General features: G+C 35.9%; 1 protein-coding gene across 3 annotated transcripts in view; it reads right to left on the bottom strand.

Moving 5' to 3' along the window:
* The window catches only part of Magi3 (membrane associated guanylate kinase, WW and PDZ domain containing 3), a 264,809-nt gene that overhangs the window by 55,434 nt on the left and 192,669 nt on the right, over positions 1 to 16,706 (bottom strand). For all 3 annotated transcript variants that reach the window (XM_063226000.1, XM_003479237.5, XM_063226051.1), the window contains exons 7-9: positions 10,255 to 10,312; positions 4,528 to 4,622; positions 1,755 to 1,943 (exon numbers count right to left, since the gene is read on the bottom strand). In XM_063226000.1, coding sequence (XP_063082070.1) covers positions 1,755 to 1,943; positions 4,528 to 4,622; positions 10,255 to 10,312 — 342 coding nt within the window. The remainder of the gene's footprint in view (positions 1 to 1,754; positions 1,944 to 4,527; positions 4,623 to 10,254; positions 10,313 to 16,706) is intronic.

Below are 16,706 nucleotides of genomic sequence, written 5' to 3'. Positions count from 1 at the left end.
AAAAATGTAAAAAAGGTCAGAACTGAGAACTTAAAAAAAAAAAAAACCACCTTATTTATTTGTTTGTATTGAATCCAAGATGTTCACACTGACCAGCATCTCCAAGTCTTATTTTTATTTTGAGACAAGGTCTTGTTAAGTCACTCAGTTGCCCATGTTGGGCTCAAACTGGCAATCTTTCTGTTTCAGCCTCTCAGAATATTGGGATTACAGGTATGCACTACCATGTCTGGTTCTAATAACCTTAATCTTTAGGAATTGTTAACTGTTTAAGGTAATAGTAAAAATTTTTATTTATACTATAAATATAACGACTACTTGTACGTTCCTTGTTATAAGTTTTTATCAACTCATCGGAAAAGTGTAAGATGAGCGGTTCATATATTAATTGAAAGTAACAGTACCTATGTCACAAAGTACCATGACAACCCTCATACAGTGGTGCAGGCCTAGAATTCTTGTTTCTCTGAAGACTGAGGCAGGAGGCTCCAATGTCTTGAGGCTAGCCTGGACAACTTTAGAAAGACTTTGTTTTAAAGAATAAAACAAAGGGGCTGGAGATTTAGCTCAGTGGCATAAGCGCCTGCCTTGAAAGCAGGCAGTCGTGAGTTTTATCCCCGGTACCGTAAAACAAAACAAAATGAAAACAGGGGAAGGGGTTGGGCATGCTGCTCAGTGACAGATCATTTGCCTAGCATGCACAAGGCCTTGGGTTCAATCCCTAAAACAGGGTAAGGAAGGAAAAGGAAAGGAGGGGAAGGGAAGAGAAGGGAAGGGAGGGGAGGGAAAGTGGGGAGGGGAAGAAGGGAAGAAGAGGGAGAGGAGAGAAGAGAACAGAAGGGGAGAAGGAGGGAGGGAAAAGAAAAGAGCTGGGTGTCTTGTCATATACCTATAATTCGAGGATTTGACTGGCTGAGGCAGGAAGATCTGAAGACTGAGGCAACTCAGCAAGACCCTATCTCAAAAAACTCAAATCAAGCAAAAAAGTGCCATGACAACAGAACCATCCAAATGTGAATCTATATTATGTGGTATGTGAGAGAACAGAGAATTTGAGAAGCCTAGCAAACACTGACAGTAGCAATTCCCACAGAGTACTAAATTCCTTACTAAAGTGCTTAACCCTGTTCAGTACTCAGTAAGTTGTCTTGAACCTCCCCTGAGGTCCCTCAAACACTGTTGGCCATGTAAAAATATCCAACAATTACCAAGTCAAGATTTTGGGTAAACTATATAGAAGACAACTTAAGCTTATAAAGCTTTTAAAAATAGTAATGCTTATGCCTATACTTTTAACATAACCATTAAATTTTACTTACAATCAGTAAGAGTAAGGAAATGAAAAATCTTAGGAAAAAACTATAGGCTGTAACAACTGGCTATCACTATAAATACCCTAATGGGCTGTTTTTCAAAAGAGATTATAACCAAAGGTTAGATAGCCACAAAAATACCCTACCTAACCAAAGAATATCGGACAAATGGTCTTGCATTTTTAGTTTTGTACATCCAACGGATTATCTAAAATTTACACAAAGTATTCAAAACTGAATACATTTAATATGTTTTCTCTAATAGTAAAAATGGCCCTTTCTCAAGCTAGCATACACTTAATTTTAAGGATAAGCTGTTTTAATACAGAAGACCCTGAAGTTATATAATTTATTTTCTTTATAAATGCATACATAAAACATCCTTCCTACCATTTTTGTGATAGAACCACTACTCTTCAGTAATCCTGAACAACTTGTTACCTGGTGCAATTTTCCCATCTTGAGCTGCAGGGCCATCTTTCAGCACATTTTTCACCTGCAGGAACTCATCGGGCCTGTCTCCACCAATAATGGTGAAACCAAAGCCCATTGTGCTTTTCTTCAGTGAGGCGCGAACAAGAACACCTTTAAGTTGGGATGGATCTCGAGTAAAGTGTGATTTTTCCATATCTGAGCCAAAATAAGAAGTGGGTTTGAGAACAAAAACAGTTACATGGAATAAAATCCATAAAGCCAACCCGTGTCATCAAATAAAAGAAATCCTAAACAGGAAAAAAATCAGAGAATCTGATGATACAGAACAGTAAATAAACAGAATTTAAACTCATACACTAAATCACTGAAAATTACTTAGCTAATGAAGTGCTATGAGACTTTTTCATGTCATCTGAAAGGTAGAAGCATCTCCTTTCTTCCCTCATTGCTTTGCTCTACTTTCTCCCACTCCGCAGTCCGTTATAGCTGTCCCTCATCTTCATGGCTTCATTTCATCATCCCATCAACTGCAGTACCAAACACTTTTTTTCCATTTCAGGAATTTTAGTGAAAGGTGTATCTCTTAGTACCAAACATAATGGTAGTTGGTTAAGTTATCTTTGGCAACTCAAAATTAATATTGTTGTTTTGAAATACTGAAATACAACAGCCTTTTGGTAAATGTGAAGTTATATATAAAACATGTTTTATAAAAAGTTAAAGGCTTAAATGAATCTTGAATGTAAAATTACAGAAACACAGTTTTAAATACCATGCTGTTCTGAGTAGTGTGATGAAATCTTGCTCCATCCCACTCCATTCTACTTGGGACATGAATTACCCTTTCATCCAACCGTTGATGTTGTACAGACTACTGTTGTTTAGTCATTTGCTAGCTATCTGGGTTATGAGATCACCTCTTGTGCTACCATGGTGCTAACACTCAAATAACATTTATTTCACTTAATAAAGACACTAAGTACAAGGTAGTGACAAAGAGAAGCCATAGTTTCCTTTAAGTGAAAAAGTGAAAGTTTGTCATAGGTGTTGCTAGCATTTGGATCTTATATAAATGTCCCTCCCAAAGCCCATATGGGGAAGATTTGGTCTCTGGTCTCCGGCTGATGGTGCTATTGGGAGGTAATAGAATCTTTAAGACATGAGGCCTATTTGAGGCCTACTTGCATCCTTGGGAGTGTGCTCTTGAAGGGGATATGGGAGACTGACTACATCCTTTTTTGCTTCCTGGCCACTATGAGGAGCAGCTTTGGTTTGCCTCATGTTCCCAACCATGATGTTCTGGTACACCACAGGCCCAAAATGATGGGGTCATGTGACCATGCACTGAAATCTCTATAGCCTCTGAAACTATGAGCCAAAATAAGCCTTTACTCCTTTAAATTTATTTTTCTCAGGAACTCTGTCACAATAAGAAAGGTGAAGTTTTGATATTATTAGTGATTTCAGGCCTTCACTTAGGATTTTAAATATATCCCGAGCAGATAAAGGATGACTGCTGTATAGCTCTATTAATAATGAAAACTGTTATCAGTTATCATATATCAGCTACAAGTATAAGTACTTTATATTATTAATTTGCATAGTCATCATAACTACCTCAAGAGGTAGCTACTTATTATTATTTCTATTGGAAACTAAAATAGATGAGATGCAAACCTGCTCCTACACCTGCACACTGGGTAAATGTGCACAGTAGGTACTCTGCTAGAATGGCATGAGTTATCATGTATTATAACCAGCAGTTAGTTAGTCAGTTAGTTTCTTTCTTTTTTGTTCTTTTTGAGACACTATGCAGTCCAAGCTGGCCTACAGCTCACTTTGTAGCCCAGGCTGGTCTCAAACTCACAAGGATCCTCCTGTCTCAGCCTCCCGAGTGCTGAGATTACCACTGTGTACCACCATGTCAGGAATTATCAGCACTTTTTTATACAGACTGTGATCTCTTTAAGGGCAAAACTTGTCTTAATCTCAGTCATTTTGAATATCCCGTGACTAGCAAAGCACTGGGCATATAGTAAGTGCTCAAAAATATTTGTTAAAGTATAACTGTTTGCAGAATTCAAGGAGATCTATATTTTAGAAAAGTAATTATAAGAAAAAACTATTTTTCTCATGGGCAACAGAACTGGGAGGTCTGTTGGATTACTGCAATATGAGCAAACAGATTCTGGTTATTAAGATGGAAGAAGGGAGTAAAGTGTAAGAACTTCCTGGGTAGCTTTTTCAAAATATGTATAATTGAGATCATCAAAAATTCATGTATTTTAAAAATGTTTCCTAAATGATTCTGATATTACTAATACCTACTATCCTACTTGACACTCGTGATGTAGGCAAATAACATGGTGCATTTATTGATTGTTACTGGTTAATGTAGAATCCTGAATGCTATACACATTAGACTTAAGCAATTAACATGGAAGACGCCATAATGAGAGATTTAATATAGGGCCTGACCTTAAAACATAAAGAAACAACTCAATTTTCAAAACCAAATTCAAATTCATTAAAAAAAAAGCTTCCCGATTTTTCTCCCAATAATTTCATATTTTTATACTCTCATGAGAGAAATCTCAGTAATCTCACAATATTCAGATGTGGTATTAGGATTATTCATATCTTTGCAGTGGCAAAAATTAGATATTCTCTGTTGAATTTCAAAGTTGTAGCATTAAAAAGTTCAAACTTACTTTCATTAATTCAGCCTACAAGTTCCACAATTTATTCTTAGAAGAAAAGATCAATCAGAAAGTCCTACCTGATTTTGAAGACCCAATTTCAGCCTGTCCTAACTGCTTTTTCCTTTTAGCTTCCTCCACTGGATTTTCAAACTGGGTTTTCTGGTTAAGGTGGCTGTAAAATGCAGAAAATATGCACTTTAGATTCAGGTAAAAGAACTACATATTTTTACATAGACTGGTACCATTCTGTCACCACATGCTCAGGGCTCAATCTATGCAACACAAAGCAACTGACAAGAGATAGAAGGAGGCTCACACAAGATGTCTAGAAGTCAAAGCCATTGAAACTTATGATATTATTACACTTAATATAGCTTTTCATAAACCTACCGTATATGACAAGCAACAGTTTTCAGAACTATAGAAACTCTCTTTAATTGATGCAATCACAAGTGTTGGTAATTACTAGACAATTTTTGTCACTTCTTTATTTTATTTTTTTATCAGTACTGGGGCTCGAACTCATGACCGCCTGCTTGCAAGGCAGGTGCTTATGCTTCTGAGCTAAATCCCCAGCCCTATTACTTGATAATTTTTTTAACAGAAGTTAATGTTAGTAAGGTTTTATGTTTCTCTAAAATGAAGCAAACTATAGAGATACTTTTGAAGAAATCTGAGTATAGAACTCTTCTAGAATATTACTTTTCCATTGCCTTGCCCATATCAATTTAGCAGATGCTAGCAAAGTGACTTTCTTGGAACTAGAAATATACAGCTCAGTGGTATAGTGTTTCCCTATAAAGTTCTGGATTTCATCCGCTACACATACTCCCTCCACCCGCACTGACTTTCTTTGATGATATTGTGCTACAGAACTCTTCTTTTGCACTTAATTTTTTCATAAATATATAATAGTTAAATTACTAGATAACCACAGGATTTAACTGGCACTTATGATTAGGTACACTCACAACTGATTCTTGCAAACCATAGAATTGTGAGGAGGTAAGGCAGACAATTGTGGGGAGATAAGAGGGTTCAGGTGGTCAGCCAGGTGCACTAAAGGGCAACTGTATGTTGCCCTACAGCACTACAGCACTGCTATTCTGGCAGGTCAGTTAGGTGGTAGCTAGTTAAAAATACAACTGTTGTTTTCTTTTTAAGTATAAAACCATGACTAGGTCAAGTGCAGAAGCAATGGGAATCATATTCCATAGTACAAATATATTTCAGACAAATAATGTTTTCCAGTAAAATCTGTTTCAACCAGAAATGGCATTAGTCAACACTAAGAATTAAACAAAAAATCATGAAAATTTCAGGATACAACTGTGTTTAAATCAATTGAATATTACAAAGCCTCCATATAAAGTCAAGTATCAAGTATTTAATTTAATTCAAATCAAGTATTTAATTTATCATTTAGTGGTAATGGTGGCGAAAAGAGCAGCCAGGACAAAAACAACCCTTATAACTAGCTGTTATGACTAGGAACATTAGCTTTCTCTGTCACTTAGGCTTCTACTGTATATCAACTTCACAACAAATATGGCTAGCTTCAAGGTCCACTTGACATTCATTTAGGAGGGACACCTTCTCCACTGAGTTTTGACTGTTTGATCCTGTTTAAAAATAAAAATGTTAAGCACCACTTTAACAGGCACTGATATTTTATGTATTCTAAAGGAAAACAACAACAACTACAAACTGACACTGAGAAAAGAAGAAAGCTGTCTAGAAAGAACCCTGGCTCCCTTTAATGTCATCATCGAGCATGACTCACTCAGCCTCCCAGGCGTTAGAACATAACGAGTAGTGATTTGTATTTATATCCTTTGTAATGTGTGGGAGAAGGCAGTAGAAGTGTGGAAATGAATAATCTGTTTCCTGAAAATTCTTGACAAAAGAATATGATTTAGTGAAGGAGGTAATTGCATCTGTTACTGTAGACTAGATTAAAATGTCACTCTCCAAAGTAAAACAAATAAAAAAGTGAAAATATTCTCTGTTCTCATATTGTTAAGCTGTAAAAGATTGTTTACTACATATAACTAGCCCTGGAGTGAGAGATCCTCTGTAAGACAGTATCTCCATAAGTAACAGATGGTGATACTTACAGGTTATCACAAAAGCCAAACAAGGACATCAACAAAGCATACTTAAATATGTAATACATAGTTCAGAATGTCATCTGTATTACAGTTTTGTGTTTAATATCTAGTTTTTAAAAATTCATCTCAACAAAGTCATGAAGAATCTGAGGTATAAAACTAATATATATTTTTTTATGTAGAGAAAATAGCAAAACAGAAAAAAGGTAGAAATAATACAGAATTTAAAAAAAATAACAGTAAGAATCACTAGTCAAAAAAAAACAGTAAGAAATCACCAGTTGATAAATTACATATTGTTGTTAAAAGTAGTTGTTCAAGTTACAAAATCAAAGCATAAAAAAATGAACAAACAGTAACAGTAGAAACTATTCTGTTTGATGAACTAACAAAAACTTAGTACTATGGTTATCTGTCTTGCACACTTAAACAGACATACAGTTATATCCTTTAGAGCATTTTCTTTCCCTTTCATTAATACAATATCTATTATACATTTTGGATCTTACTATTCTTCCAGTTTATTATTATTATTTTTATACTAGAAAAGACAATACGATATTTACAAATGTGAGTCTGATTTATTTCACTTATGAGGCTAGTCTCAAGTTGCCTCTATTTACCTATAAAAGCCTCAAAATCACCTTTTTAATATCTGAGTAATATTCCATTGTATAAAAATACCACATCTTTTTTACCCATTCTGCAGTTGATGGGCATTTTGGTTGTTTCCGAGAATTAGTTATTACAAATTGCACTGCTATAAACATGGGTGCACATATATTTCTGTGACCTAACCTTTTCAATTTTTCTGGGAGAATACCCAGAAGGGGAATAGCTGGATTGAATGGAACTTCCAATCCTAGATTTCTGAGGGTTCTCTGTGACTTTTTTTTTTTTTGTCTTTTTCCTTTTTATTGGTACCGGGGATCGAACTCACGACTGCCTGCTTGCAGGGCAGGCGCTTATGCCGCTGAGCTAAACCTCCAGCCTTCTGAGGGTTCTCTATACTGATTTCCATAGTGGCTCCACCAGTCTACACACCCACCAACAGTGGAGAAGTGTTCCTTCCCCACAGCTTCGTCAACATTTTAGATGTACATTTTAATTTTGACACTTAAGCATATCAAGATCATCAATAAAATACCATCAAGATAACATTTTAAAATATACAAGTATTTTTATAAAAGGCCTACATTAAATTCTGGAATAGTTTTCTTTTCTTTTTTTTTTTTTTTTTTTTTGTCTTTTTCCTTTTTATCGGTACCGGGAATCGAACTCACAACTGCCTGCTTTACAAGGCAGGCACTTATGCTGCTGAGCTAAATCCCCAGCCCCTGGAATAGTTTTATTTTCAAAATTAACCAATCCATTTCAGAATCTCAGCCTCCAAAAGAAATATTCACAAAGAAAAACTGCAGTTGGTGTTACTACTACAAGGCTCTTGCCAAAAGCAATCATTGTGCCATCTGGTCTGACAAACTAAGAGAGCCAAAGAGTAGCCATTCAAGTAATAGCTTTTTATCTCCATCAGTAAACTCACTGCAGATTACTACAGTTGAAATTCAAAACCTAGCTAATCTGAGAATCAAGCTACACTCCATAGCTCAGCTGACTTCATACTAATGTGCATGTTGAATACAGTCTGCTCTTCCTTAGTCTAATAAATTATCTTCTGTAAATGAGCTCATTCTGGGAATGGTCATACAAAATCACAGTGCTGCTGTTGTTCTTGTTTCTAATTCAGGTTGTTTCACACACCCCCATGATAACTGGGAGCAAGATCTCTATAGGATTTGTCCAAAAGTTGCTTCAACATTACATCTTTGCTTAATGGGAATCAGATCATTCAGCTCAAGATTGTATAACAGGCAAATGACTTTCACCTCTTGACCACGTATTCAAATTTACTTGGAATGGGTAATAATGAGAATCATTATCTCAGAAATGTTCAGAGTGTCAATGGCAAATAATAGTTGATTGAAACCCAATTCAAAATGGCCTAAAATACAAGAAGAAAAAAATTCCAGAAAATCTTTTTAGTTGGTCTCCAACTGTTCCTTTGACTTGAAAAACAGTGCCTTAGGAAAAAAGCTAACAAAAGAGCTGCTATTTACAGTACTTGTTTACATCACATTTCATCAGTAACAGCAACATATTAAATATACAATGGAAATAAAATTACCAGAGCCTTTCAAATCAACCAAAACATGGAAACTACTAAGTTATATACCGAACGGTCAATATAACTGCTGCTTCTTTAGGATATACATTGGATTTTGAGAAGCTATTCCAAAAATTTCTCTAACCATACTGATTCACATTAAAGACCGTAATAGGAGTTAGAGATGCTTACTTTAGGAATAATTACCACAAAACAGCATTGATCTATGATACAGTACTGAAAAACTAGGAAGCAATTATAAAAATACAAGATTATTATGTTTGCTATTTTTCTAGACAATAACATTTTTGTCTTTGCTACCTAAGTCTTAAATAGCAATGTTTTTGATGCAATCATTTGTGAGATACTAGCCATCTGAGGTCAAAACCTTATCTACAGCATCTGGAAAGAAGGTGACTCCAAAGGTTGTTAACAATGTTAGCAACTGGATAAAGGAAAAAAAAATCAGATATGACACTGGCCTAATTTTTCTGGCTAACACGAAACAGGTGTTTGGGGCTCCTCTCTGACATACGTTTATACTTATATTTAACCATAAGAGCTGTGAAAGAAGCAACTTTCCCCTTTCCATTCTAGATTTTCCTTGATGAACCCCTTAAGAAGAATATACCTTTAACTTTTACTTTCTTTCTTTCTTCCTCTCTCTCTCTCTCTCCTTTTTTTCTTCTTTGTTTTTTTGCTATACAGTTCAGGCTGATCTTGAACTCATGATGTACCTCGGGCTGGCACTGAATTCGTGGCAATTCTCCTGCCTCAGTCTCGCATGTGCTGAGATTATAGATGTGCACCCACCATGCTTGGCTTCAAAGAACATACCTTTAATCTTGTATTTCAAAAATTTATGCTATTAAAGTTCTTTAGTTGTTTTTAGAACACTACAAACATTAATGGTATTCGAAGCAACTCCAAGAATTCACCTATACAACAGCTGGATGTGGTGGTGCAAGCCTATAATTCCAGCACTTGGGAGGCTGAGGCAATAAGATTACCACAAGTTCAAGGGTATCCCAGGGTACATAGTTGGGTTACACAGAGAGCTCAAGGCCAGCGTGAACTACATATATAGTGAGACCCTGTCTCAAAAGAAAAAAAATAAATAAGAGTTTACCTATCCAGGACCCCATGTCAGCTTTCCATTTACTGCCTTTCTCCTAGAAAGCCATAGTAGCAAGGGTATCATATCTAGCCATTAGTCCCCTAGTCACCTTTTCTTTTCCTTTGTTTGAGATGGGATCTTGCTATGTTAATCTGGGATCAAGAAATCCTTCCATAGGTGGGTGCTAAGTTGTTCTTTTTTATTTTTATTGTACTGAGAAATTCAAGGCCATGGTTAGGAAAGTTGAAAAGCCATAAAGTAGGTGTAGCCACTGCCCATACCTTCCCATTTCCCTGTTTGAAAACTTCTCATCTTGAATGATAGAAGCACAAAGTGCCATCTCCAGTATCTTCCAAAGCGGTACGCTGCAAGAAAAACCTTCAGGAGAATACAACTGAGGCAAGAAACTTACTCAACATAGTATGTGCCATACTGAGGGTCCTCTATTTTTTCCCAGCCATAAGGAAGCTCTGTAAATAAAGAAAATTTAGTGAACTTCTAGATTCAAAATCAATAAAAAAGAATCCATCAATGAGGGAAATTGTTTTATTATACAAATACTTGGGAGTCAGAAAGTCGAAGCTCATTTTCAAAGAACAAACACAGTTAAATCTGAGTAGCTTGTTCAACAGGCAAGGCTTATCTAAGTAGGTAATTAGAATTTTAGGACAGAAGCTGACATTAAACTAAAAAGTGTTTATCTGAATCATAAGATATAAAATACTACTAAAATCATTCTAAATATTTTAAAGAAGTTTGGTAATACTGAAATGAGACATTTAATCTGTAGTCCAATGCAAGAAGCAGCTGCTTGTTAAAATTTTTTCCCGTTATACATAATTATTTCTCTTATTACATTCTGACCTGCTTCTCAAAGGAGAGCCCAGCTTTGGCTTTTTACCATTTCAAGAAAGCAATCTGAATTTGTTTAAAACCCAAGGAAGTATCTATTTTTCTTTACCTTAGCTTGACCTCATCATCTGGAAGAAAACTAATTTAACAATCAGAGTGCCTTGTGTAATGTATATCTACATAATCCGTATTAATATTAAATATCTTACATAGCATTAGTATAAATTACTCCAACTGACTAATAAAATATAATGAGAAGACCTGAAGGTAGTTGAATTTAAGATAGCTGAGAGGCCGTGGATACAGCTCAGTAGCACAGCACCCACTTGGTAAGTACAAGGTCCTGAGTCTGATTCCTGGCATAGAAAGAAAGAGAAAGGAAAGAAAAAAGGAAGGAAGGGAAAAAGGAAAAGAAAAGGAAAAGAAAAGAAAAAGAAAAGAAAAGATGAATTCCTGGCCTTTCTAACATAAACTAACTATTAAGCAAGAATCCTTTTTTTCCTTCCTACTTAGACTGCTTTCCTTGAAAAGCTAAGGTTTATGAAGAACACCTTATTAGTCAGACATGGATTAAACTGTGTTCCAGTGGGTGGTTGTAGTGTTATCAATTATATATAAGGTGAACAAGAAGGAACTTTTAAAAAACCTACAGGTGTACACTATGGAGTTCTGTGCTTTTATTTTCAGTGTCTTCATAGTGCTTCAGCTATGCTGCAAAATTCACAAATGAAGACTTCTGGACAGCAAACAGGTTTACAATAGATGAAAAGACTTTACTAACTTTCTATCATTGAGCCTCAGTTGTGACATACTAACTTTTTAAATCAGAATGTCACTATAATGGAATTGTCAAGCTACCAAAACTGCTTTACTCTAATATAATTATCTTTGATTCAGAATAAAAAGAAACAGATGACTAGCCTTTTTAAAATTCTGAATTACCCTCAATCCCTTTCTCCAGCACTCTTGCTTTTGCATGTAGGTGTGTGTATTAGTTGGTGATTTTAGTGCTTGATAAGTTTTTGTGGGTTCTTTTTGAAGGATCTGGTTAAAATGTCTGAGGTGGAAAAAGACAAAAACAGTGGACCTAAGAAAACTGAAATATATGAAAACAAAAGAGTTATCTTCTTATTAGAAATTTTCTTGGGCCAGGGATTTAGCTCAGCAGCATAAGCACTTGTCTGGTAAGCACAAGGTCATGAGTTTGATCCCTGGCACTGAAATAGCATGGGAAGTGAATGGTGCTGAGTAAGGATGAATTTTATCTTTTCTTGAGGGAGGGTTGCAGAAGTGAAAGAACTACACAGACAACAGTACATTTAATATTTTAAATATTTGTAATATTTACTAAAAAGGATTTACTAATAATTAATAAAGATAAAAGATCAATATAAATACATTTAAGGTAAAGTTGATTTAGTACTATAATTAACACTTAAAGCAATTAGCAATTAACACATTAGGTATAACCTTTCTAATATGACAGCAAACAAATGTGGCAATTTATTATATGAGTTACTTTTACTAATTTTAAACCCTCACTGCTGATATTTTTAACAGTATTTTGTGGGGTACATTAATGCAGATAAATAAGTGGTTTATTATTTACCCTTTTAAAATGCAAGCAATAAAAACAAGACTAAAATTCCTAGCACTTTTATAAACTACTAATGTATCTGGTGAACCAATTCATTCACTCATTTCCTTCTTTTCTTTATTTTCTCCCTTCTCATTCTTCCTTCCTGCCTATGCAAAAATGAAATCCAAAACAAGTCTTTGCCTCAAAGAGTTCATAGTCTAGAAAGGAAGAAAGAAATGACACTAAATTTTCTGGGGTGAAGAAGAATACCAGCTATTTGGTAAGGCTGCCTATCAGGAAAACCTTTAAAAGAAGTTGGAACTCAGTCAGGAAAAGGAATGTTGTTCCAGATAGGTCAAAGGGCACTAAGGTGTTAGTGCCTGGCATTTTCACACTTATGAATAATTGGGTAGGTTGGAGTGAAAGGGAGATGAGTCTTATAATCAAATCCCAAATTACAACAATCCTAGAATGCCAGGTTAAGAAATTTGATTTTTATTTTGATGACTGTAGAACTGAGTAAACTGAACTGCAATGTGATTAAATTTATATATGAAAAAGACTATGAGTGTCAGCAATAGAGATGAAATAGCTGCGGAGTTACAACAGAAGATATGGAGACAAGTAAAACACTAACAGACTAGACAAGAAATTACAGAGATTGTAAGTAGGGCAGTGGTAGTAGGAATGATGAGATGAAATGCCAATAAGTAAGGCAAAAGTAAGATGGCTTAATAACAACTGTGGGAACTAAGGGAGGATAAAACAGAAGAAGGCTGAGACCATTTCTAGGTATTTGGTGCTTCTAGAGTAAAAATGATATACAATCAAATATTTATTGAATAATACAAAAATAGCTGTGGAAGCAAAACAAGAATTAATTAGGATGTGAAGACCAGGAAACAAATGATGCACCGAAAGTGCCTAATACATTGCCAAGCACCAGTGTGTACTCAAGAAATGTCAGATGAAGCTGGGGGTGGTGGCACACACCTATCATCCCAGCACTCAGGAGGCTGAGATAGGAGGATCTCTGTGAGTTCAAGGCCAGCCTAAGCTACAGAAAGGAGTTCAAAGCCAGTCTATACTACCTAGCAAGATCCTGTCTCAAAAAAGACGTGTCAAAGGAGATGGATGTTCAACACTAATAAATGCTTCATCTTAGGTCTTTGGTAACTTTAAAAAGCCCTGAAAATTGTAGGGACAAAGGTAAGAATATTGCTGTCACTGAAGAGTAAAACAGAAGGTTGAATCCTTAGGAAGAGATGACTTTTTTTTAAACTTAGTTGTGAAAAAAATTATGTGGGAATTATGGGGAAGATCAAGACCAAGAGAAATATGTTTACTATATTTATAAGCATGACCCACCATCTTTTCCTGTGTTAGAAGCTGAACATTGTCCTTTAAAACATTGATTCAAAAGGCAAAACTATTTTTGGCTTATCAAGCAGCTGGTTGGTTCTATGCCAATTTGTCCTTCTTTCTTTTTCTCTCCCCAAAATAGGATTTTTCTTACTTAAATGTATGAATTACAATTGCTTTCTAATCGTGGAGCTCTATTCAGTTGGTAATTTTCATCACTCTCTAAGCTCCAAAACGACATCAACATTCAATACAGTTGTAAGCTGCCTTTAATAAAAATTAAATCTTTCTTTGATGGGAAGGAAAAAGTGGATGGATTGAGAATAGAATGGATTCTTGATGCTGTATTTTTAAGATAACTACTTAAACCAAAACACCAATTATTTTGAAGAAGATAAATATGTTATATCAATTAAACCATCAGATACAGTATAAAGACATGGGTTGGTTCTGAACATCAGAAAACTGGGAAAGAAAGGACAAATTTTAGAACCTGAAAGGTCTCCCGAGAAGATCTTAATGTTTAACACAAGACAAATAATATTTTAAAATATAAAATTGTTATAAATAAATAAAAATAAAATGCTCATTTAGAATAGTATTGGCTTTTCAGCATCTACTCTGCAAAGCATGAGGGAGACTATTACCAAAGTCGTTTATAGTCTATCCTGAAAGTAGACTATTACAAGGCTGCTGTCTCCCAACTGAGGGGGAGGCAAATTGTACAGAGAATGGGGTAAAGCCTGGTTGAGCATAAAACAGAAAGGCTCAAGGTTCCACTGGATGGTTCCCCAACAGATCAAGTACAGGCAGCCTAAGAAAGTTGTACCCAGTTGTAGAGAGCCCTTAAGGAGTGAAGATCATTGCTGAGATAAGAAGCCAGGGACTGTCTAAAGCTGGCTATGAAAGGAAGCTAACAAGACCTTAGAAACCATGAGCAGAAAAATTCTCAGAGCCCTGCCATAGACTTCTCATGAGAATTAGAGCAGGTTTCTAATCATATGACCTGGGTCATATGATATTGTTACATACAGGTGTATTGTTATATGATATTATTACATACAGGTGATATTGTCACATACAGGTAACTGAGTTAGTTAGAAATACTATAGGCAGTTATCAGGAGTAGGTCCTCAAAGGAGCCAGTGCAGAAGCCCAGATACCTTGCAACTCTAGGGGAGACAAACACCTCCTATTGCAGACAGGCCTCATACAAATACACCCATGTCCTAAGGACTGATATTCTAAATAGCTCTCTATCAACCTGAGGAAGCAGGGGTCACCATCCCAGTCCCCTATATGAAGAGTCACTGCTGTTAAGCATGCCCACTTACTACTGACTTGCTTCCCTATTTACATCTGATTTAATCAATTTCACCTGAGCAATTAATCTTATTGGTTAATCATAATTCTGTCTCATCTTAGGTCCACATTGCAAGTTCCCAGGTTTTCCTCACCTTGAAAGGTTTTACTCTATAAAAGTCCCTAGACAAGACAGTCTTTGGCAACTGGCTCGGGACCCCTACTGTCTCTCTCAGACAGAAATCTTCTCTCTCAATGAATATTTACTGCTCTTAACTTGCATTATTCTTAAAATCCATTCTTCGATTTTAGAGAACATGAACTCATACCAGACATCTAGTAGGCTGGGAGTCTTGCTCCCCTGTATCAATATCAGAATGGGAAATATGAAAAAGAGACAATCATCCATAAGAGTTCACTATCGTGCCTCCTCACAAAAACCCACCCTATAGAAATGGCAAACTTTTTAGAAATGAGTACCCAAACTGCAACCCCAAACCGACTAATTTTATCAGAGTTTCAACCCTGCAATTAAACCAGAATACTGAGATTTTACTTTAGAAAAAACAACTCAAACATTAACATCTTTTATCTTAAAAACAAAACATGTGCCATAAGATCTCCACCACTGACTGGTGTTTTTATTTTTCCTCCCTTTTTACTTGAACCAAGCTTCTTCTGCAGAGCCTGTTTTTTTCTTATCTCTCTGCTTTTCTTCCTACCTTTAATAAATGAAGCCTTGCCAATGCTCATACTGGTTTCGTCCAATTCTTTTTTTTTTTTTTTTTTTTTTGGTACCAGGGATCCAACTCATGACCTTGCACTTGCCAGAGGTGCTTACACCACTGAGCTAAATCCTCCGCCCTCATTCAATTTTTTTTTTTTTTTTTGTCTTTTTCATTTTTATCGGTACCGGGGATCAAACTCATGACCGCCTGCTTGCAAGGCAGGTGCTTATGCCACTGAGCTAAATCCCCAGCTCCCTCATTCAATTCTTTATTGAGTCAGAAAGGACCCAGATCTAGAAATCATCTCTAGGAGGAGGAGGAGACTCCAGCACTCCAGCATCTGGTAATATTGATAGAATACTAAATGTAATTTTATCTTAAGAAAGATATAATCATGATCATATTATCATTCACTTTTGAGAATAAAGGGGACCCTATTAATAATTATGCTGGCATAATAGGAATAAGCTTGTTAATTCTGGGCCAGTGAAGACATATAGTTACCCCTAATGTAAAAGGGCAATAGGGGAACATGTTTGTTTTCATCCTAAACTTTCACAAAAGAGAAAAGATGGGAGGAACACTTCCAGTTTCCCTGAGCCCCCTCAATTTTTTCCCTAAGGAAAAAAGAACAACTCATCTGACTGGTGAGTTTTATAGAACGAATTCGATACGGCTGGTGTAGGACTCTGGAGTCTGGCTGTTTTAGACACCTGCCTGCAGAGGTGCATTTCAGTCTCTCTTCCACAAAGCTGCCTCCTAGGAGGACGCTGGGGATTGAGAATTTAACTCTGCTCCTTGAGAGGTCAAGTATCAGTAAGTCCACATGGATTCAGGGCTAAAGTCACATTTACTCATCAGCTGGCATTCTGTCTTTATCTGTTTGTCACCTGTATCTTCTCTCTTAACTACAAACTAGTAAATGAAGACATGTTTACGATTTATTTTTCCTCCCCAAACTTTACAGACTTAAAAAATATTTCCAAAAGGGTGAACTAATCAATCCAAGGACAGAGTAGATTCTTTCTTTCCTTTCTCTCT

The sequence above is a fragment of the Cavia porcellus genome, unplaced genomic scaffold (assembly GCF_034190915.1).
Source record: "Cavia porcellus strain 051 isolate PalLab524CR breed Dunkin Hartley unplaced genomic scaffold, mCavPor4.1 scaffold_1, whole genome shotgun sequence".
NCBI classification, from domain to species: Eukaryota; Metazoa; Chordata; class Mammalia; order Rodentia; family Caviidae; genus Cavia; species Cavia porcellus.
This window is presented reverse-complemented; position numbering and strand designations above follow the sequence as displayed.